Here is a 23304-nt window from a genome sequence, read left to right as displayed (position 1 = left end):
TAGTAAAACACCTGGAGATCTTTCCATTGATGAGACAATACATAAATGAGGTATAGAGATGAGTTGAAATCCAGTTAACAAACTGAGAAGAAAATTTTATCATAGTTAGCATCTCCTTAATTAGCTCCTATAAGATCTTATCATATATATTTTTCAAATTAATCTTCACAAAAACTAACAGGTAATTTACCTTTAGACCTAACAACAATTCATTGTGAGAAAACTCCATAGTTATAAAAATATTATCATAAATATTACGACGGGGAATAAAATCAGACTATTCTTAACTAATAAATTTCTTTAGAAATTTTTTAATTATATTAGCTAAGAATTTAGCTAACAATTTGTATATCATATTATAAAAGCAATAGGACCACTTATAGCATTCGTACATTGAAAGCTTATGGAAATGTATTTAAAGTAAAGCAAGGCAGGAAGTTTGCAGTTAAGATAGAAATCAGAATGTAAACTGAAATATGATGTTCGTACGATAAAACTGATTTCCGACGTAAAAGCGTTTTCAAAAACTTAACTTGAAAGTGAGTTCGTAAAAGAGTGCAACAAATGTAAAGAGGAAGCAAAGCACATATAGAGGTTTGCAGTAAGGTAAGGTAAGCAGTAAGAATAAATGCAAACCAGAGAAGACGAGAGTTTATAGTAGTTCGGTCAATCGTGACCTACATCTACTCCTCCGATTCCTCTTCCGTCGAGGCCATCGGCATCCACTAACGATCTTCCTTTACTAGGCGAAGATCAATCTCCTTCTTACACATCTCTTCTCCTTTTACCGAGTTTAGGAGACAACCCTTACAAGCACTCACTCTCCTCTCTTAAACATAATTCTAACACTTAAGCTAAAGGAGGGATTTCTCAACTAATTTCTACAGCTTTTCTTTCTTTTTTTGCTCTCGGTGCTTGTGTGTTTTACCCAGGGATTTGGAGGGGTATTTATAGGCTCCAAACCAGTTTAAATTTGGAGCTCAAAACTGTCATCTCCCGGAATTCCGGGGTTTGGCGGTTGCACCGCCTAACTGGGGCGGTTGCACCGCTTGGCAGAGCTCGAAGACTGAGCCTCTAGGCGGTGCCACCGCTTGTCAGGGGCGGTTGCACCGCCTGGCAGAGCTCGAAGATCGAGCTCAGGCGGTGCCATCGCTTGACTGGGGCGGTTGCACCGCCCAGCCAGAACTCGGAGACTGAGCCGTGGGCGGTGCCACCTTTGGCCAAGAGATCTGGGTCCGAATGGGTTGATCCATTCGGCCCAATTTGGTTCTTTCAAGGGCCCAATTGCCCCTAGATTAAGTTAATGGGATCACCTCTCATTTCTAACTTAATCATCGTGCTAACTACGATAGTTCTTAAGACATTTACTACAGCTTACTCCGGTGCATCAATCGCTTCTTCCGGCGAGCTTCCGGCGAACATCCAATGGACCTCCGGCAATGCTCCTGCGGACTTCCGGCAAACTCCTGGACTTGCGACGATCTACTTGACGAGTTCCGATAAGCTTCTTTTGGCAAGCTCTTGGACTTCTCGGATTTGTTCCCGCAGAACCTCCGACGACCGTCCGGACTTCCATCGAGCTCTCGAACTCCCAACGTGATCATAGTCTTGACTCCGGCACAACTCCTGTTGCATGTCTTACATTCATCGTAGTTAATCCTACACACTTAAAATAAAACTTCGATCGAGATAATTAATCTTGAGCAATTAACTAAGTTGTCCGGCATGTCATTGGTCTCTCGACGCTTCGTCCGATTCTTCGGTGCATCGTCCTCTCATGCGGCCTATTGCCTAATCGACCAGTTGACTCCGCAACTCTGATATCCTTGGCACAATACCCGCTCTTCTTGGCCCGATGCCCAAGTCCACAGCCCGAAGCCTTATGTCGATACATCGACCGATCCATCGGCCCGACGTCCAATCTTCTAACATGTTCCTCCAGCACAACATGATTTTTCCAGCTTTAATTGTCTCATCCTGATCAAAGCATCCTACATTACTCAAAACGTGGATTAAAACATAAACATAATTATCAATTGACTTCATTATCAAAATACGAGATTCAATATAGAGCATGTGTTGTATCAGGCCTGGTCCATAGTATGATATACATGATAGACCCTATCATTGAGGCATATGGTATTATATCCATCTTCACCCTTTATTCAGAAGTTTTTGGGGACATACCCTTAAAAAGCGATATCTTTTGTCTCATTGGTGTAAGTCTTCTTTTAATTTTTTCATACTAAACCTTTTAACAATGGTATCTATGTACTTGGGATAAGCCAAGTATCCTCTTGGATCTATCTCTATAGATCTGAATCCTCAAGATGTAAGATGCTTCCCTTAAGTCCTTCATGGAGAAGTGCATAGATAACCAAGTCTTTATTGTGGAGAGTGTTCCTACATCATTTCCAATGAACATAATGTCATACATATATAACACTAAGAATGTGATAGCGCTCTTATTTACCTTCTTGTACATACAAAGCTCATCTTCGTTCTTAATAAAGTCATAAGATCTCATTACCTCATCAAATCTTATGTTCTAACTTCGGAAAGCTTGCTTTAGTCCATAAATGAATCTAAACAATCTACACACCTTATCTGAGTTGTCCTTGGACATGAATCCCTTATATTGTCTCATATATAACTCCTCTTCGAGGTTGTCATTGAGGAACATGATTTTCACATCCATTTGTCAAATCTCATAATCATTGTGTACCGCAATAGCCAATAGAATTCAGATGGATTTTAGCATGATTACGGGTGAGAATGTTTCGTCATAGTCAACAAATTATCTTTGACAATACCCCTTAGTTATTAGTCTTGCTTTATAGGTCTTTACCTTTTTGTCTACTCCGATTTTCTTCTTGAAGACTCAATTGCAACCAATGGGTATAATACCTTAACTAAGTTTCAAACCTTGTTAAAGTATATAAAATCCATTTCAGAATTCATGGCTTTTTGTCATTTCCCGAAGTCTATACTCGTAATAACATCCTCGTAGGTTTAAGGATTAATATTCTCGACATTCTCTCATCTAATATATCCCACATATTTCTACGAATGATGGGATACTCTGCTAGACTTACGTAAAATTGAAACTTGTGTGTTATGTACCTGAACAAACTTGAGCTATAGAGTGATTCTTGAGCCAGGTTTTCTAACCTCACTCAACTATATCATGCTCTCACTATCTCCACCAAGAATGTGTTCCTTATTAAGGAATATCGCTCTCTTAGCTACAAAGACTTTTTGATCCACAAGGTGATAGAAATAAGACTTATAAGTTTCCTTGGGATATTGTATGAACTTGCACCACTCCGTCTTATATTCCAATTAATCAGGTTATGTATTTTAACGTGAGTAATATAGCCTCAAATTTTAATAATCTTAAGATCGAGATTCTTTCTTTTTCACATCTCATATGGTGTAGACGCTATCGATTTAGTTGGAACTCTGTTCAGAAGGTAAGCTACGATCTCTAGGGGGTATCCCTAGAATGAGACGGGTAGGTCGGTGAAACTCATTATAGACCACATCATATCTAACAGTATACGATTCCTTCTTTCAGATATACCATTGAGTTGAGGTGTATAAGGAGGTATCTATTAGGATAAAATCTTATGATCATTGAGGAACTGGGTGAACTCTATACTCAAGTACTCACCTCCTCGATCTGATTGAAGAGTTTTGATTCTCTTTCCAGTCTGGTTCTCCACTTCATTCTTATACTCCTTGAATTTCTCGAAGGCCTTAGACTTATATTTCATCAAGTACATATGTTTATAGCTTGAGAAATCATCAATAAAAGTAATAAAATAGGAGTAACCACATGTGACATGAGTTGACATAGACCACGTATATCATTATATATGAGTTCTAGCAGCTCAGTGACTCTCTCTCCGGTTTCACTAAATAGAGAGTTGGTCAGTTTTTCATGAAAGCAAGGCTCGCAAGTTATATATGACTTATAGTCGAATGGATTTAAATATTCATCATTTAGCGACTTTTGAATTCTTTCCTCGTTGATATGACCTAGCCTATAATGCCACAAGTATACATTGTTCACTTTGTCTCGTTTCCTCTTAGACACACTTACATTCATGATATGTAGAGCAGTGTCTAACATAAACAAAATATTCCTCTTGTAATGATCTTAACATATAATAATATTGAATAATCATTATTCATAAAAAAATTAATTTATATCGACTAACTATCAAATACGAAATGAAAATAATAATTTTCATAATAGTAATAATAACTCCACTAGGGAGATGTAGAGTGACATCGCCAACAGCTACTATAGTAACTTTTACTCTATTACCTATCTTGAGGTCCATCTCACCTCTTGCTAGTCTCCTAAATCTTATCAGAACCTATAACGAATTATAAATATGATAAGCACTACCGATATTCAATACATATGTGTTATCACATGAATATGACAAATAAAGATTGATTATGAATGTACCTAAAGCTTCTTCAAGCTTCTATTTCACCCTCTCTGCAAGGTACTCTTTGTAGTTCCTCTTTGTGCACATCTTTGCTATATTAAAAGCATTGACTTTTGTCCTTTATCGAGTTCTTCTTAGCAACATTTGCTTTACCTAGTCTACCCTTGCTCTTGTCATTCTTAAGGGACTTTTCTACATTCTATTTCTTTCTTGTCTCACTATTATAGAGAATTGACTTCTCTTTCTTAACAGAATTCTCTAGCTCCCACAACATATTAAGGAATTTAAGGAAAGTTACATTAAGTTTATTCATATTAAAATTCGTTATGAATTGAGAAAATGAATTTGGTAGGGACTGAAGCACAAGTTCAATACATAGGTTATCATTTAGGATAATTCCTAGACCTGTGAGGATTTTTATCCACTCAATCATCCTAAGGATATGGTTCTGAACCAGTGTCCCCTTAATCATCATAGTGTGAAAGATGCTATTTGATATTTCATATCACTGAGTCATTCCCTATTCCTCGAACAATTTGTGGACATATAGGAGAATGTATATGACATCCATCTTTTCATGTTGTATTTATAACTCGAGAGTCATAGAGCCCAACATGTAACACTAAGTAAGAGTGAAGTCATATATGTAAATTATGTAACGAGCGAGTCATCTAGATCTGGAAGTTCCAGATCTAGCACAATCGATCATTGAGAGTAGTAGCCAACCTTATGAGGGCTATTAAATGTCAATAGAGGATCATCTGTTCTCAATGTCATGAGAGAAATATCCCATGTGTTTTCACTCAAACAAATCACTAGTCAAGGTCATTCGAATTGAGTGAGAAACAATTATCCGAGAGAATCCAATTAGAGTGAGACTTGAGTAGAAAATCATATAGGCCTGATAAAATCATACCCGGTATATGGCCTCTAGGGTATTAGATGGATGAGAGACTATATATATATATATATATATATATATATATATATATATATATATATATGGTAATTGAGGACAAACAAGTCAAATAGATTGGATTCCCATATATCATTTGGGGATTACGATGTAGTGGTTTAATATGTCCGCAATCAATGAATTAGTGAATTATTATGGAGATAATAATTCACTGAGCTAGAAGGAGTTTTAACAGGTATGACAAATATGAGATATCAACTAGAGCCCCTATCTTATTCAATATCAAATAAGCCCATGAATTGTTGGATCCTATGGATGAGATTCAATAAGAGCCAATGAGAGATTATTACGTAGATACCTACTAAACTAAGTAGCATGGATAATTGGCTAGAGATCAAATACCCAATATAAAGGATCTCTATAAATAAGAGGAAACCAAAGGGGCATGGGCTATATTCTTTTTTGTTGTCTCATCCTATTCTCCTCGCTCTCTCCTCCTCCTCGTACTGTAGACCTTATTTAAGGCGTGTGGATAGTAAGAAGGGATAACCCCTTCTTGATTGCGTGGTGCGTGTGAGAAAAATATTTGGGCAATGATTTGAGGAGTATCTTCGCAACCCCTATTGTGTGGATCACCGCTAGAGAGGAGGATAGTTGACCTACTTCATCATCTCTCACAGATCTATAAGTTTTCAGGGATATACAATCTCCCTAGGTAACATATCTTTCTTATATGCATAGTTTTTAAATTTGTGGGTTTTTACATATTAATTTTTGTATGACGATGAAATCTTATTTTTCTTACGAGAATTTTGATATTTTGTGGGTATTTACATATTAATTTGTGGGTTTTTACATATTAATTTGTGGATTTCTATTGGAAAATCTAGGGTAGTGTCGCCCTAGATTTTCCGATACTAACAAATTAAACTTAACAAATTTATTCTCTTTAATTAAAAAATTGAGATATGTCAAGTATTCTTTCTTAGCATCACCCTTGTAATTCCAAGATAGGAAATTCGTGGAGACAAATTACTAGGAAATGTCTCTTGATCGTGAGAGACAAAACCATTAGGCTCCATAGCCTTATCGTCCTATTAGGTTTAAAAGTTTTTTTAGTGATGTTTAAGAGAACACAAAAGAGGGTTGGCACTTCTTTGAGGTGGTTTCTTCCTCGCCTTATGTCCTTGGCTACAAATGTCTCTTATCCACTCGGGATCTTTTTCCTATAGAAGAAACTCTAAATCTATCTCGGTGACTTCATCAGTTGATCTATGGAAGACCTCTACGGCTTTCTCCGCGAACTTCACCAATGAGATGGAGTGAGGCATTGACTTTTCACTACCACCATCAATATTCTCCGATTAGTGGTATTGTATTACCTTTTGATCCTTCTCGCAATGATGATCTCATCCCCTCATATTACCTCTTTATACTTATCATCTCGTACTGTAATATTTACATTAACGTTATGATTGTGAAATCCCTATCTTACCACACCAACCTTCAATGACTTACAATTGTCAGTTTATTTTATCATAAACGTTAACACAAGTTCAATAGACTATCTCTAGCAAATCTAATATAAAATTATCGAACATGTTCAAACTTATGAAATCTAATACTAGAGTTCCTCTTGAGGGTCCACAAGGAGGATTAATCTAGAAAAAAAACATCCCCTCCCTCCGGATGAACTCTTAAGTCAGAAAACAAATAATCACACAGTTGTCGGAGAACACTCAAATCCAACTTAACATTTAGCATGGTTCAATAGTTGAGTTACATATTCTATAATTAAATAATAATAATAATATATTTAAAAGTTCTTCATAGTACTTGTCTCTATCGATAATTTAAATAAAATTTAACTAATATTTATTGAGGTTTAGTTAGTCAAATTTAGAATTTGATTGGGTCATAAAAGCCGCCCCGCAGCCGTCTCTACTTTGGACGATCAAAGGTTTTAAGTAGGGAATTTTATATGGTTAACTCCATCCCGTAACTGGGGACGCATGCGACCGGGTAAAGAGGAAGGTGCCAACTGTCCCCCTTCCCCAAAAGTCTTCGAGTCGAAACAGCGCAACACTTTTCTGGCTTCCTCATTAAGTACCCGTTCTTCCACCTGACATGCGACGGGTTTACTCAGTGGCGAGGGCGCACCCGAATGACAGGTACGAGCTTGAGTTACTACGAAGCGGGTAGGTAAACTATTAACTTTTAAACAAACCGAAAACCAAAAGAGGCCGCTGGTCAAACCCGGCATTTGCACCCTCTCGTCAGGGACCCACACTTGTTTGCATACCTGATCCGAGTACGACACTCAGAACAATGGACAGATGAGTGTTCGAATCAGTGGGGGCCTGTGTTGTGTCCATTGAAGAGGAGGGTAGCTTCTGGGGCGAAGACGAAAGCGTAAAAGAATTCAGCATGAAGAGTCGGGCGGGGAATTCAACAACCGCTCTGATATCTTTTACTTTACCGGCGAAGGACGACGACGAGAGGAAGAAGAAGAAGAAATAGGAAGCGAAGCGAAGCGAAGGCAGGCTTACCGACTCTGCTCTGTCTCTTCCGGTGGCTTGTTTTCAGGGGGCGGTGCAAGGGCGGTGAACTTACCCCACTCACGAATGCTCATATCCTCCAGTGCAAATCGGTCAGTTGGCCTTCCGACTCGGTGCTGCTAACCGAACCTTATTCTAACCGCTCAGACGTCGCTCGCTCGAATCCAGCTTGTTCGACTCTCTCTCTCTCTCTCTCTCTCTCTCTCACTCGCTGGATGTTTTGGCGAGGAAGACGCGAACGAAGAGAGAATTTGTGCTCCCTTTCTCCCCCCACTTTGTTCCCAGCCGAAATCATACGCCGTCTCTGGAAAGAAGGCAACCGGGTACTGCTCTTCGAACTGGAATGCTCTTCTGTGTGTGATTGGTCCTGTTTTCTTGTTAGCTGGAAGCTCATTCTTCTTCTTGTTTGACGAAAAACTAGTGCTTTTTTGCCTCTTTTACTGCTGGTTTTTTGCCTTTCATATTTGCCGTCTTGGATTATTCTAGTTCTTGAAGAAATATTGTAATGATGTGCTTTCGAATTCTTCCCTCGAGATTTGGCGGCGGGTTTGGTTCCACGAGATGCACTCGTTTCGCGAACTCGCGCGTACTTGCATGGTTCTGTTTCTAGCTCTTTGTTGGTTTCTGGAACCCATGATTTGTCTGTGTCTCTCCTTGCCGTCGGAGATTAGTCTTGCTGTTTTTACCTTTTTGTTTTCGAGTTGACGCTGGGGTCAGCTGGTTTACACATAATGATGCAGCTAAGAGAGGAGGAGAACAACAATTAATAGGAAAGGCTTTATTTTGGATCATTTTTTGGGGTGTGGGATAACATTTGCTTTAGAGAAATTAGAAGATGGGGGGATTGGTGGAGGCAGTTGATCGTGGGCGGTTTCTGTCTGCTGCGAAGTCTCTCTCATAGGGTTTCGTCCCCTCTCTGTGGAATCTTCACGGAAATGAGTATGTTTTGGGGAATAAAAGACAAAAATGCTATTCAACTAGGAGTAGCATCTTTATTTGAGTGTGGAAGAATTGTTTTCCAATCTGAAAGTAAAATGAAACGCCGTGTTAAAATCCTTTGTAAAAATTCTCAAAGTTCCTGGCTAGAAGATTGGGATACTAACCATCTGGAGGTCTCAGTATCTTACCACTCAGTGGTGTTCTGAAGGGGAGAAGTATTCATGACTTAATACTTCTTCTAGTGCTGCCATTTGAGCGCAAACAGTTCTCTTTTTGGCCCTTAATTGACTTTTTTAACTGTAGATTTGACATGATTGATCGCAATCTGCATAGCTTAGTTGCTAATATAACCATGTATGTAGAGGGTCCCGTTTGGTTACAGACATGCCTGTTGTCTGGTCATAATTTCATTGTTTCCAGATAATTTATGAACCTAATTTGTTGCATAATTTTGAAAACAAAAGAAAATGGGAGAGCAGAATTTGTTGTGGATCTATTCTACATTTTGTACCTCCAAAGAAATGCCTTTTGTTTGCTTACTTTGGTCTTGAATTGATTTTTTACCATCAAATGTTATCCAGTTACTTCTTTGTTGTTGAAGTATTGAGAATAAGCTGAAGTTTTTGAATTTTGACATTTCTTTCTGAGCTTAAACAATCCACGTATGAAGTTTCTCTAGCTCTGTTTCTTGCTTTATCATTTGATACAAATTAGTGTCAACACTGAGGAATTAGTATGAACGAATGATTTTGATTATGTTTTTTCCTTCTATTGGCATGTTGCAGAGATTCCTATTGACTAAATGCAGGAACTTTGATTGCTAAACATTTGCCAGCAAACAAAATCAACTCTAGATATATATACATCTAACTTCCTAAAGGTTTGAGTTCAATGGAATAGTTGCTCTAGATAATTGTTATAGGATAGACAGTTCGTGAAAGATGAAGAAATGGTCTGGAGCTGTTATATTAGTATTTCTGTTCACTTTGCTGATTCTGAGGTATGGGATATTGGAGAATCCCCTAGCTGAAAGATTGTTGCCAAGTCCTTTATCTCGCAATTCATCTGAACCTCTTGATTGGTTGGACTCTGGATTGCCTGCAATTCAAAATCCAGGGAATGGATTGCATGTAGTTTCTGCTAATGCCATAGTCTCCCGTCTTTTTGCACCAAGAAATCTCTCTGATGTAGAGCAACAGTCATTGCAAACATGGAATCATTTGGATCATCTAATAAATTATTCCAATCATTTACCTCAAGCTATTGAGGCTATCAGGGAAGCTGGATCTGCATGGGAAGACCTTATGGCTGTATTCGAGGATAAAAAATCAAACAGAAGTACACAGCAGAAAGTTAAAGAGAAACAGTGCCCTTATTCTATAAAAAAAATGAACACTACAGAATTTGGCTATGATACATTTAAGTTAAAACTTCCTTGCGGTTTGGTTCAGGGTTCTTCGATAACTCTGATTGGTACTCCTGGTGGCCTTCTTGGTAACTTCCGTATTGATTTAATAGGAACAGCTCTTCCAGGTGAACCTGATCCTCCTATCATCTTTCATTACAATGTCCGCCTTCATGGTGACAAATTAACAGAGGATCCAGTTATTGTCCAAAATACATGGTCTGTAGCTAATGATTGGGGTGCAGAGGAGCGTTGTCCTTCAGATACTCACCCTACTAGTAAGAAAGGTAATAACTTTTTGCAATATATCGAGCATTACAGTCTAGAAGCTCATGTTTTGTTCTTGGCTATGATATCTTTTCTCTATCCAGAGGTGTAGCTTTAATCTGTTGCACTGAATTCATATTTTGCTCACTTCCTGACTTTCATTGTATCTCATATAATAATTTTTATTTGCTCGATGATTTCGATGAATGTAAATATCTTTCAAGGATTCTCCAACCTCTCAAATAACAATGAAGTTGCAGATTTTTTTAAATCACAAGGCAGATGTGTGGAAGTGGTTATGGATGGAAGAAGCGCTAATGAGGAGCAAGGACAGTGGTGGTGCTGGTTGCAGTGGAGATTAAATGTGTCATGGATCTGTTGCAAGTGAAAGTTAGATATGAATAAGGGTAGCACATAAGATTGGATGGATTATTTAGTTTTGACTACCACATACATGTCTCGTGCCCCTTGGATTGTGTAATCAAACTGTAGTGTCTTTTAATTATTGCTGTTTATACAAAAATGCTTCTTTAATACCTTGCTTGGAGAGTAGCAAGTGTTGTGTCATATACATTGGGGTAAGATGAAGATGGTTTTCTCGACTCCATAGATCAATAACATTGCAGCCCTTTTCACAGTAAAAAAGCCAATAAATCAAGAGCTAGATGACAAAACAGAAGATAAATTATTTGTTGCCTTTTGCGAGTCCAATTTAGAAGACATGAAACATAAGCAGCTTCTTAGACAATTACCATTCTTTCCATTTAATTTGTAGTTTTTCCCTAGTCTCCACATAACTTACTTCATGACAGTTTATCATTTTACAAGTCTTAAGGTGGGTCTTTCTGAAGGGAACTTCTTTTTCTTATTCTTGATAAGTCATCTTGGCCTATTGCCACTCAATTCTGATGATATCTAAGAGTAGGCATCTGACCAGTTTGCGGGCAGTTTCTGGAAAGATAACTGGAGATTCAAGATATCAGCTAGTTCTAATTAAAGTTGCACACTCCTTGTGCTGTGAAAACATCTAAATCTTTTTGCGGTCCCCTGATGATGAGAATTTTGTAATGATTAAGCTGCTATTATGTGGTTTTTGAAAAAGTGTACCTTTTTTCCCCACATATCCACCTGGGAGTCATCTTGTATTCTCTAGTTTCCATGATCCCTAGCTATGATTTCTTATTTAAGAATTTTACCTCAGTTTGTTCTCATGTGCTTAGCCAATATTATGTTTGGTAGTCTCGTTTGTATTCTGTGTTTCCTATAATTGTTCCTTTGATCTTTTGTTGCAGTGGATGATTTGGAGCAATGTAGTGCAATAGTTGGTAATGATGAGAAAGGGATCATTGCATCTGATAAGCATCGTAATGTTTCTAGATCAGTTCCACTCAAAAAAGGGGGCAATAAGCCGAGAAGATATTTCCCTTTTAAGCAAGGATATCTTTCCATTACTACCATTAGGGTAGGCATCGAGGGAATCCAAGTGACTGTAGATGGAAGACATATAAGTTCATTTGCTTTGCGAGAAGTACTGTTACTGCAACAAACCCATCATTTCTTTTTTCTTTTCAGTCGTTTCTATAACTTTAATGATTGACTGACATTTTGTGTTCAAATAACTTTTTGGTTGGTCAGAGCTTGGAGCCATGGCTTGTCAATGAAGTAAGGATTTCAGGGGACATGAAGTTGATATCAGTCCTTGCCAGTGGCTTACCTACATCAGAGGACTTAGAGCATGTTATCGATTTAGAGTTGTTAAAGTCAAATCCTTTGCCCATACACCAAGCTGTCAAATTTTTTATTGGCATCATTTCAACAGCAAACAACTTCAAACATAGAATGGCAGTCCGAAGAACATGGATGCAATACAATCTTGTACGTACGGGAGCAGTTGTAGTGCGCTTTTTTGTAGGCCTGGTAAGCAGGTGCATCAATGTCTTAAAATTCAGTTGGCATTACTTGGACACATTGAGCATCTATCTTTTTCTCTTTTTTTTGCTGGCTTATTGTGAAATATGGTCATTCCTTTGTAAATTATGAACTGCTAGTTAACTTCAATGCAAGATTGAAGTATATGCATTTTTTTCCATTTCTTGTACAGTAGTGTCACTTTAGAGATTGACTGCTTGAACTGGGTGGATGTTTGTTGGAGCTTTAATGAGCATCGTCTCGCAAACTTCTGAAGTTTTGGGTCCTTCCTCTACAAAATTTGCTCATTGACTCTTCTTTCACTTAGTTGTCACATCTAAGTAGGTTCGCATCACTTTCACTTTCGATTGGCATTTTGTTGGGAAATGAAGCGAACAATCTACTCTCAATAGCACTGATCACCGTTGGTGAGGATTTGACAACTATTATCTTCCATTATCTTCGAAGGGTCTTTGAACTTGTGCAGAGCTCCTCTGCTGGATAGATAAGAGAATTGGGGTACTCGGTTTCACCCATTCTCTTAAGAGTTGAGAAGGCAAAGGTTACTTGACTTCACCCGCCTCCTCGAGGTTGTACTCTATGCAATATTACAGTGAGAAATTTATGTTGCCATACTGTGAAAAACATCTAACTTCATTAGATCTTTCCACTGAACTATAGTGGTATCTTTTGACATTTTCTATTTGTTTTTATCTAATTTAGGAAAAGAAATGGCCTGCTTAAAGAGAAGAGGAGCGAAGAATATTTAGTAATCTATTTAACGCTATTATTAGTCATAAAAGAAACTAGGAGTCTAGGACTACAATGTCATATATATACACATGTATATCTAAGAGGTCTAATGGAGAAAAAAAGAACATTTCGTAAATCCCGTCATTCTGCAAAATTTTATCTAAACACACTTCTAGAACTTTAGGAACACACATCCTGAGGGTAATAAGGACTTTCCCAACCTTATCTATATACATAATAGGCCATTTCAGCATCACCAAGGCTCAAAATAAGACTCCAGTTATAATGATGAAGATAAAAAATATATTTGCAAAATTTTAAATGATAATTACTAGAGCACGGACCGCTCCTATTCTAACTAGGAAATTTGTCTTGTTCATCATGTCACTTGTTCTGTGTTGTCTTGCCAATCGTGTCAGTTGTTCTTAACTGATAGTTGCATTATTAAAAAAAAAATTTATTTTGCATTTCTATATTTTTTAAGTTTTTGTGATTGGGACTATATTGCCTGTGTTTTTTCTGTTATCCAATCACAAAGTACCTTCTAGGAAGTTTTATTTTACTTCTGAGAGTTTGATTGAAGTTACTCATGTTGTGTTCTTCTATCTTTCGTGATCTTAAGCCATTCTTGGTAGCTTGTACAAGTTGGCATACCTAAAAATGTTCTCTGGTTTTTCGAACAGCATAAAAATCAAGTGGTAAATGAGGAGCTTTGGAATGAGGCTTCCACATATGGAGATATCCAACTGATGCCATTTGTTGACTATTACAGTTTGATTACCTGGAAAACCATAGCCATATGTATTTATGGGGTAAGTTTGTACACTAATTCATGAAGACCTATCTTCTACCTAGTATATTTGTTAGTTTTCCTTCTCTAAAAGTTCTATTTTGCCTGTTCTGATAGACAAATGTTGTATCGGCCAAGTACATCATGAAAACAGATGATGATGCTTTTGTTCGTGTTGATGAGGTGCTTTCTGCATTAATGACAACTAATATCACAAGCGGGCTGTTATTTGGTAGGATCAACTCTGATTCCCAACCACACCGAAATGTGGAGAGCAAATGGTACATATCACCTGAGGTAAAATTGTTTTTCTTGTGTCTATTTATCAAGTTATTCTTCTATTTTCAAAATTATAGAACCATCCACTTATTTTCAAAATGAGTTCTGAGACACAAGGGCAATCGACGATATATCAAGTTATTCTTCTTTTAAATTGTTTTTCTTGTGTCTACTTATGAAGTTATTTTTCTGATTTCCAAATTATATAGAAGCACCCACTTATTTTCAAACTGAGCTTTAAGACGAAAGGGCAGTCGACAATATAAAAACTAATCATGAAACACACAATTCTACTCTCTTTTGTTTCATGTAAAGGTAGCAGTAAGTATTTTCTGAACTGAATTCTCATCTTGACATAAGTGAGATGAACTTTTCATATATGTCATTAACCCTTTTGAAATATTTTCTTCAAATATTCTTTGCTATAATGCACTATAGATATATGGATTGAACCATCACTAGTTGTTTTTGGATTGAAGTCCAAAATTGTCCCAAATAACTAAAGTGCCTTCCAGAATATTTTTTGGAGTCTTCCAGAAATTATTTGTTATTCTGCTTTGTGTATTCTTCTTTGCTCATCCACTATTAACTTTCATGAAGGAATGGCCTGGCGAGAAATACCCCCCTTGGGCTCATGGTCCAGGATATGTGGTGTCACATGACATTGCAGAGGCAGTGTACAAGCAGCACAACGATGGTCATTTAAAGGTACTGAATCTCACCTGCTTCATGTGATTCCCCCATATTTGACATAACAAGAAAACTATTTGTGCAAGCCTCAAAGCATAGCATGGTGCTTGTTACATACAATGTGAAGGAATTCTAGAATCAAGATGCCTTGAAGAGTTGGCAATGTTGTTTTATTAGATAAATTTCACTAATTTATGCTGTTTACTTGAGTTTGCATTTCATTGTATTAAATGAAAGGATGTTAATCATGCAGATGTTCAAGCTAGAGGATGTTGCAATGGGCATATGGATAGACAAGATGAACAAGAACGGGTCAGGTATTAAATATGTGAATGAGGGGAGGATTTATACAGATGGTTGCGAGACCGGGTATGTTCTTGCCCATTACCAGGAACCACGGGAAATGCTATGCCTGTGGCAGAAACTTCAGGAGACGCAAAGAGCAAGATGCTGCGGAGAGAAGCAATAATTCTGGTGTTTGCCCTGATAGTTCATTCATGGTTTGCAAATTCATGCCTTGTGGTATAGTAAATGCTACCAACTTTGCAGGAAGAGGACATCTACATAGATATTGGTCATCCTTGAAATGATTGTCTTGGAAAGGTTATTGTGATGGCCTAAACAAGTCCTCTTTTGATGGCTGACCAACTACAGTGTTTAATCTTCTGGTGGTTCTTGGAAATATTTAGTGATTAGTAATTTCCTCTAACCATAGGCTTTTGATGGTGCCATACTCTAGTTATCACAGAGAGAGAGAGAGATATATATATATTTATTTATTTATTTATTTAGTCTTGTGAAATTTCCCTTGTTCTTGTATTCAAGGGAGATGTTTACTGTATCAGAGAACCGAGTAGAGAACTTCGTTGATTGTATGTTTAGAAAACATAATCATATAGCAAAATTGCCATTCTTTTTTCAGGAGAATTCTCAAAAGTTGTGTGGAGTGTTCTACATTTTCGGAGCTGCAGGGAGTTTTAAATCATCACTTACTGGCAGAGGAAAGCACAAGGAGACAATCTTGGAATTTAATTCTTTGTTAGTGTTATCAAGCATCTGGATTCAGATGATCCTCATAATGTGATGACTTGCCTCTCTCTGTTCATGGTGCTCAACATTTCATAGGCTTGTAGAATTCAGTAGTTGAAAACTTGAATTAAGATGAAATATGTGATTTGCTGATCAGAACTCATCTGGTAAGACTCATCAGTGATTGATGGATGGTATGGTGGATCTTGAGCCATGATACATTGTAACCAAGTTATTTTGGTCCAGTAGACATCTCTCCCCATGTTTAGATATATGATTTATGTTGTTCCAAAAATAAGCATCATCCATGCAATCAAGATTGATTGTTTCAACATGAGTGTTTTGGTGCATCAGATATCTCCAGAAGAATGTTGTAGCAATCTGATACTTGAAGAACAATTAAATTGATTGTGAGCATCTCAAAACCCAAGTTTTGGTGTCTCCTCAAAGCATATAATTAGATGAATATTTCCAGTTGTATTCCTCTGTTCCATTAGCAGCAGATGCAAGTCCATGAGAGGAGAAAGGTTAGGCCAACACCCCCAGCAGCAATCCAACCGAGGCTACATTTCCAGTTGGTGAAGTGGTAGTTGTAGTAGTTCTATTGGTTGGTGCATCCATCCATCCATCTTCCCCATTTCTTCCTTCTCCAACCTTCGAATGTTGAGAGAATCTCAACTACACATGCACTGAGAGCTCCGCAAGCGCTTCCCTCACGCTTGTTTAAATGGGACCAGCCCTTTGCGAAGCTCTCAAGTCGGTGCTCATGGAGGGAAGGAAGATGAAGCTGTCAGTGGCCCTCATCATGTTGCTTCTCTTCGGTGTCTCCAACCAGCGCTGCTCCTGCGCCATCGTGCAGTTCATCTTCGGCGACTCCTTGTCGGACGTCGGCAACAACAACTACCTCACCAAGAGCTTGGCTCGGGCCGCTCTGCCATGGTACGGAATCGATCTCGGAAAAGGCCTGCCCAACGGGAGGTTCACCAATGGCCGAACCGTCGCCGACATTGTCGGTATCTCTCGATGGATCCCTCCTCCATCTGTTCCGTCCGTCGACTTCTCGTCGAGTAGAGTCATCGACTCTGCTCATTGGTTGCAGGTGACAAGCTGGGCCTCCCGCGGCCGCCGGCGTTCTTAGACCCGTCTCTGGACGAGGACACGATACTCAACAGCGGAGTCAATTACGCCTCCGGAGGCGGCGGAATCCTGAACGAGACCTCCTCGCTGTTCGTAAGTCCCCGCCCCCGACTCTGTAACTTCTTCCCTCGCTCGCCGCATGCATGCCGATGGTGATCTCGCGAGCTTCGGGGTGCTGCTGCAGGTGCAGCGGTTCTCCCTCTACAAGCAGATCGAACTGTTCCAAGGGACTCAGGAGCTGATAAGGAGGAAGATCGGGCGCGCGGCGGCCGACGACTTCTTCGCACAATCTCGCTACGTGGTGGCCATGGGGAGCAACGACTTCATCAACAACTACCTCCTCCCCGTCTACTCCGATTCGTGGAGCTACAACGGGGAGACCTTCATCGACTACCTCATGAGCACATTGGAGGGGCAGCTCAAGGTGAGTTAAGCGAGCAGAAGGCCATCGCAGGCGATCGAATACGAGACATCCACCTCTGATCCTTCTCATGCATGCATGCAGCTTCTGCACTCACTGGGGGCGCGGCAGCTGACGTTCTTCGGCCTCGGACCCATGGGATGCATCCCCTTGCAGCGAATCCTGACGTCCTCGGGGGGATGCCAGGAATCCACCAACAAGCTCGCGCTAGGCTTCAACAAGGCGGCCACCGAGCTCCTCGGTAATCTGTCGAACACCCTTCCTAATGCCACCTTCCGCTTCGGCGACGCCTACGATTCTTTCCAGGACCTGATCGATCGACCCTACATGTATGGTGAGCGAGTCTTCTTCTTCTTCCCCATCCTAATCCTCCTCCTCATCATCTTCTTCTTGGTGTTGCAGGGTTCAACAACTCGCGCGCGCCTTGCTGCTCGCTGGGGCGGATTCGACCGACGCTGACCTGCACGCCATTGTCGACGCTGTGCGAGGACAGGAGCCAGTACGTGTTCTGGGATGAGTACCACCCGACGGATCAAGCCAACGAGCTGATCGCCAACGAGATCGTCACCAAGCTGGGGTTTAAGCCCATCAATGAAACCAACACCCCGTAGGGTTTACCGTGTTTTGTATTAAGCTCTTGCTTGCATCCTCGACGTGCGACACTGGAAATCGTGTAGCTCCCCTACGATCAAAGAACAGCCGTCTCTTCTCTCATCTTCTTCCCCTCCACCCAGCACAAAAAATCACCTGATCCCAAAAAATATGTCTTCTTCGACCGAATTCTCTACTGATGTGTGCGTGCATTATACTAAAATCTAATCAATTAAATGAACTGATATATTAACTTATCAACCCAAAGAGGCAACAAATAGAGGCTGTTGATGTTATGATCATTATTTCTGCCAGCGGGGGAGCTGTTACCAACTCAGCCATTCCCACAGCATGAGTGTCGTTTGCATCACTTCCTCCCCCTACCAACTCTTTCCTGCGAATTCAGGGAAGCCACTGAAGACTGGGGAGTGGCAAGTGAACATGTGGTAAGTTGCTGCTCTGTATCCGACTCAGAGATTTAGAGGCTGGAGAGCCTGCCAAAACTCCCACCATGGAGGAACACATGCCCTGCTGGTCCAGAAGCCAACAAAGCTAGGAACGCTGGATACACAAATATACATGGCCACCCTCTCGATGAGTGCCGTGATCTTGTTTCCCATGTTTGTTTATATCATTGTGGTTCTCGTGCTCGTCTCTCTCTGAGATCCATACAGCACACTTATCAGCAGGTTTCTTGTCTCTGTGTTGACTCACTGATACATTTATGGTGGTCATGCATGCATCCACATGTGAGTTCGAAGACAAAAACTATATGATCAGGGAGATTGATTGTGAACATTGGGCACTCTTGGGACCATCATAATCACAAAAAAAACACACACATAATAATAAAGAGAAAAGGTAGAGAGCAAGTATCAATATGTGCTGCATTATTCATTATGTTCACCAAGAAGGCCACCAATACATGCAAACCTAAGGTTCTCATATATGGAGGCCAATATATATACCCTCATACCAACTTATGTAAGTAAAGATATTACTCCTAAGTTTTCTGATCATAAACAATTTTAACATCGAGGCTCGAATCAAGGAGAGTCCAAGGAATAATGCAATGATAAGGAGGGAAAGGAAATCATTTTAATGTGCTTTATTTTAGTTCTAATAATGAATATTTCCTATCATTGCCTCCGAAGATTAGCACACGAAGCAAATAATTGTGAGGTGCATCATTAATATTTAATTGTATGTATCATCATGCACTTCATGCCCTCAAAAAAAGAATAAAAGAAAGGAGCACATGAACATGAATGCATGAACTGTGCTTGTCATATTAAATGGCTAGAAATTGATGTTAAGTTAGTGTATGTAATGAACTAAATAGTTACTTAATAACCACTAATTTCTCCACTCAATGCATGTTATTAGCTATTGGGAGTTTGATTGACATGCAAAAAGGACTGAATGAGTATACTAATATTAATTCGAATTTAAGCCTTTTGAAACAGTGGTTCATACTATGCTAAGTCATCACTAAGCTAAGACAGAGAGTGTATGAATGATTGGATTGGATGCCACAAACAATGGGACAAATATGTAGCTTGGTTGCTTCGTCTTCATTTTCCCTGCAACTCATGCACCTACGGCATGAGGTTTCCAGCGCATGCTAACGTGTCGCCTCTCGCAGTCGATGCTTGCATGTGATCGATCTATTGCATGACCACAAAATGCCGGCCGGTGTGTATCCGAAGTCCTGCAGTAAGACGTCCATGAATGCCGTCCTCAAGATTCGAGGTTACACACAGATGCACGTGTGTGTCGATGGATCTACCATGGATGGTTACCTGAACAGAGAGAGAGAGAGGTAGGAATAGATCTACAAAAGAGAAGCTCTTGAAAAGAAGAAGAAGAAGATCGTGGACCTGCATGTGGAAACAAAGGTGGCTGTCTATCTCTGTTTGTACTGAATTATTTCATCCTTGTCTCCATTTGCTGCTACTTGTTGCAATCACAGTCACATCTTTCTTTCTCTTTTGTCCGATTTCCTTCCTAATATTCTTATCATGGAAGGTGTCCGATGCTTTGACGAAGTCGTTCTATAAGAGAGGCTCACCGGCGTGCTCTGCCGATGGAGCTCATGTGAAAGCTCGAAGGCGTTCGGTGAGCAGACCACGTCCTCTGCCATTTTCCCAGTAGCAGCAGAGGTTGCAGAGGCGGAGAATTCAGCAATGGAAGGTACACTCTTTGACCGCTCCGGTCATTCCACGTTGTGAGCACAGTGAACCCATGTCAGCTTGCAATGCAGAGCACGCTTTCTTCGACCTCGCCGTCTCGTTCGACGAAGCCTCAGCCGTTCTCTTCGGCATCGCCTGGGACGCCCTGCCGAACCGGATCGGGTTGCTGTGGATGTGGGTGAGAGGGCGTGTGGTGGTGCCACTGGTGAGAATCGCAGTAGTCCTGTGCTTGGTCATGTCGATCATTCTGCTGATCGAGAAGGTGTCGATGGCCCTCGTGAGCCTCTACGTGAAGGTCTTCCGCCGGAAGCCGGAGAAGATCTACAAATGGGAACCGATTCAGGTCGACGAGGAGCTGGGAAGCTCAGTGCATCCCATGGTGCTCGTCCAAGTCCCCATGTTCAATGAGAGAGAGGTAATTCCCGTTCGATCGTCATGCTCCGACGATCCAACCTGCCAAGATGTTGGGTTTGAATGAATCTTTCATCCCCCTGCAGGTCTACAAGCTATCCGTGGGAGCTGTCTGCAGCCTATCATGGCCACCTGACCGTCTCATCATCCAGGTGCTCGATGATTCTACCGATCTAGCGATTCGGGTTTGTTTGTCCTGCCTTCGCCAGCTGATACGAATGAATCCGCATGAAAAGGTCACAATCAACGAGCTTTATCTGCTTTCCAAGTGCAGGAAATGGTGCGGAGTGAGTGCGAGAAATGGATCAGAAAGGGGATCACTGTGCATTACATCTCGAGAGACAACAGGAACGGGTACAAAGCAGGGGCGATGAAGGAGGCGATGGAGATCGACTACGTGCGGCAATGCGACTATGTCGCCATCTTCGACGCCGATTTCCAGCCTGCTTCCGACTTCCTCGTGAGAACAGTCCCTTTCCTGATGCACAACCCTGAGATCGCTCTCGTCCAAGCTCGCTGGAAGTTCGGTAAGCTTGTTCCCAAGTCGTCGTCGTCGTCTTCGAATCATGCAGGCGATGAGAAAAGGGGATAATCCACTGACAAAGTTCAACGTAAGTGCTGATGCAGTGAACGCTGATGAATGCTTGATGACGAAGATACAAGAGATGTCACTGAACTATCATTTCAAGGTCGAACAACAAGCTGGGTCATCGACAATCGAGTTCTTCGGTTTTAATGGTGAGTCCCAGCTTACTTCACTGCTGACTCTGTGCCAGAAGGATCACCCGATCTTGTTTCGAACACAGGAACTGCCGGAGTATGGCGAATCTCTGCAATGGTGGAGGTTGAAGGGTGGAAGGAAAGAACAACCGTGGAAGACATGGATTTAGCAGTTCGAGCAAGTCTTGCAGGATGGAAGTTCTTATACGTCGGCAACGTCAAGGTATACTAATCACGTCGGACATTGAAGTTCTTCGACTGGAACAGAGGAATTGTATCGAGTAGAATTATGTGCATGACATATCTTTCTGCGTCCTTGTTGAACAGGTCAAGAATGAGCTACCGAGCACCTTCAAAGCATATCGTTTTCAGCAGCACCGGTGGTCTTGTGGACCTGCAAATCTGTTCAAGAAGATGGCCGTGGAGATCATCACTGCCAAGGTCAGCTCATTTTACTGCACAACAATGATGAAGGTTTAAAAGGGAGAAAGAAAGAGTTCAAATCTTTTCGCTTTTGTGCCGCAGAAAGTGTCCATGGTGAAGAAGTTCTTCATGCTCTACAACTTCTTCTTTGCTCGGAGAGTGATAGCTCACAACGTCACCTTCTTCTTCTACTGCATGATTATTCCGCTGTCCTGCTTCTTCCCCGAGATCCAAATTCCCAGATGGGGAGTCATTTACATTCCCACAGCCATCACTCTTCTAAGCGCAGTCGCCACTCCAAGGTTCGGACTCTCTTCGCCACGATGCCCATTTCTCCATCTTGGCACTGCTTTCCATACCCTGTTGACGTCTGTTCGCCATCGTTTCAGCTCCATTCACTTGATCATCTTCTGGATACTGTTCGAGAACGTCATGTCATGGCACCGGTGCAAAGCGGTCTTCATCGGCCTCACAGAAGCCAACCGAGTGAACGAATGGATCGTCACCGAGAAATTAGGAGACACGATGAAGACGAAACCAGCAGCTGCTGCAGCAGCACCCAAGAAATCCAAGACCAAGTGCTGGGAGAGGTAATCTTGTTCTCTTCCTTCTTCTGTAGCTCCTCCACGCCTGCCATTTCGTTCGGTAAAGACCTGCACTCCTTTGTTGTAGGTTCCAGTTTGACGAGATTGGCATTGGGGCCTTCCTCGTGGCCTGTGCGACCTACGATTTCGTACATAACACCGATCGATACTTCATGTACATTTACCCTCTGGCCTTGTCCTTCATCCTCATGGGAGTCGGCTACGCCGGAACCTTCGTCCCCGGCGGTGGGAAGTAGGTGAGGCGGGGAGCAGAACACCCATGGTCGTCAACGAATCGGTCCACCAGTAAGATTTTCGCAGCTCCTATCTTCCGGTCGAGGTTTCAAGAGTTGTACCTGCAGGTGTGATGGAAGACCGGGAGCTTCTCGCCATGGCAGCATCAACTGAAGCAACACCTGCAGATGTTAATGGTGTAAATGTATTGGTTTGTATGTGATTCTGCGTATTATTTTGTCGAGTCAAATAAAAGGAAAGATTTAACGTGCTCGTATCGGTACCCGATTAACAGCTCTTCTTTTGTGATTCCGTAAAACGATTGGGCGACAAGTGTGGGCCCCTGCTTGTGTAGGACTAAATATCTTCTTCCCCCGTGCTTATCCGAACCACAAGACGACGAAACAGCGACACGATGCACCCACCCGTCAAACCGCTCGGGGAAACAAACGGAAGAACCGGAGAAAACATCTGCGCCGTTGATCTCCGACGCCTTTGGAATCTCAAACCATGCGATGCTCCCACGTTTCATCTCTTCGTCCCACGCGCTCGCCCACAGCATAGGTCGTTGTTTCGGGTCACGTGATGATTCGA

The 23304-nt window shown here is 41.0% G+C and overlaps 3 protein-coding genes across 4 annotated transcripts; all 3 read left to right on the top strand.

Moving 5' to 3' along the window:
• The first annotated feature begins 7879 nt into the window (after window positions 1-7879).
• On the top strand, window positions 7880-15616 carry LOC135675694 (beta-1,3-galactosyltransferase GALT1-like). The gene is made up of 8 exons (XM_065186091.1): window positions 7880-8260; window positions 9662-10568; window positions 11841-12076; window positions 12184-12465; window positions 13893-14021; window positions 14117-14296; window positions 14879-14986; window positions 15222-15616. Exons 2-8 carry the CDS (start codon window positions 9818-9820, stop codon window positions 15435-15437), a joined length of 1902 nt encoding a protein of 633 aa, XP_065042163.1. The 5' UTR covers window positions 7880-8260; window positions 9662-9817; the 3' UTR covers window positions 15438-15616.
• Window positions 15617-16696: 1080 nt separating this feature from the next.
• Window positions 16697-18269, top strand: LOC135585362 (GDSL esterase/lipase At1g74460-like). 2 transcript variants are annotated; one of them, XM_065190002.1, is made up of 5 exons: window positions 16697-17010; window positions 17097-17227; window positions 17319-17558; window positions 17640-17884; window positions 17958-18269. In XM_065190002.1, the coding sequence occupies exons 1-5, from the start codon at window positions 16725-16727 to the stop codon at window positions 18070-18072; spliced, it is 1017 nt and encodes a 338-aa protein (XP_065046074.1). In that variant the 5' UTR covers window positions 16697-16724; the 3' UTR covers window positions 18073-18269. The 2 variants fall into 2 exon arrangements, with proteins under 2 accessions (XP_065046074.1, XP_065046073.1); XM_065190001.1 differs by having other exon boundaries at window positions 17640-17889.
• A 1905-nt stretch (window positions 18270-20174) lies between these two features.
• Window positions 20175-22983, top strand: LOC135675692 (glucomannan 4-beta-mannosyltransferase 1-like). Its single transcript, XM_065186089.1, has 10 exons — window positions 20175-20339; window positions 20410-20753; window positions 20836-20934; window positions 21024-21276; window positions 21377-21487; window positions 21556-21692; window positions 21797-21910; window positions 21995-22194; window positions 22282-22482; window positions 22565-22983. The coding sequence occupies exons 1-10, from the start codon at window positions 20333-20335 to the stop codon at window positions 22731-22733; spliced, it is 1635 nt and encodes a 544-aa protein (XP_065042161.1). The 5' UTR covers window positions 20175-20332; the 3' UTR covers window positions 22734-22983.
• Window positions 22984-23304: the final 321 nt, after the last annotated feature.

Source organism: Musa acuminata, chromosome BXJ1-6, assembly GCF_036884655.1.
Source record: "Musa acuminata AAA Group cultivar baxijiao chromosome BXJ1-6, Cavendish_Baxijiao_AAA, whole genome shotgun sequence".
NCBI classification, from domain to species: domain Eukaryota; kingdom Viridiplantae; phylum Streptophyta; class Magnoliopsida; order Zingiberales; family Musaceae; genus Musa; species Musa acuminata.
Note: the sequence above shows the minus strand (reverse complement) of the source record. Positions and strands in the feature narration are given on the sequence as shown.

What these genes read in the sequence shown, in the direction of transcription:
- LOC135675694 (XM_065186091.1), top strand. Translation starts at nt 9,818, where the DNA reads ATGAAGAAATGGTCTGGAGCTGTTATATTAGTATTTCTGTTCACTTTG. An exon ending in TCACCCTACTAGTAAGAAAG is followed by an intron (nt 10,569 to 11,840) that starts GTAATAACTTTT and finishes CTTTTGTTGCAG; the next exon opens with TGGATGATTTGGAGCAATGT. An exon ending in TGCGCTTTTTTGTAGGCCTG is followed by an intron (nt 12,466 to 13,892) that starts GTAAGCAGGTGC and finishes TTTTTCGAACAG; the next exon opens with CATAAAAATCAAGTGGTAAA.
- LOC135585362 (XM_065190001.1), top strand. Translation starts at nt 16,725, where the DNA reads ATGGGACCAGCCCTTTGCGAAGCTCTCAAGTCGGTGCTCATGGAGGGA. An exon ending in ACGAGACCTCCTCGCTGTTC is followed by an intron (nt 17,228 to 17,318) that starts GTAAGTCCCCGC and finishes GTGCTGCTGCAG; the next exon opens with GTGCAGCGGTTCTCCCTCTA. An exon ending in CATTGGAGGGGCAGCTCAAG is followed by an intron (nt 17,559 to 17,639) that starts GTGAGTTAAGCG and finishes GCATGCATGCAG; the next exon opens with CTTCTGCACTCACTGGGGGC.
- LOC135675692 (XM_065186089.1), top strand. An exon ending in CGAGTTCTTCGGTTTTAATG is followed by an intron (nt 21,488 to 21,555) that starts GTGAGTCCCAGC and finishes TTTCGAACACAG; the next exon opens with GAACTGCCGGAGTATGGCGA. An exon ending in AAGACCAAGTGCTGGGAGAG is followed by an intron (nt 22,483 to 22,564) that starts GTAATCTTGTTC and finishes CCTTTGTTGTAG; the next exon opens with GTTCCAGTTTGACGAGATTG.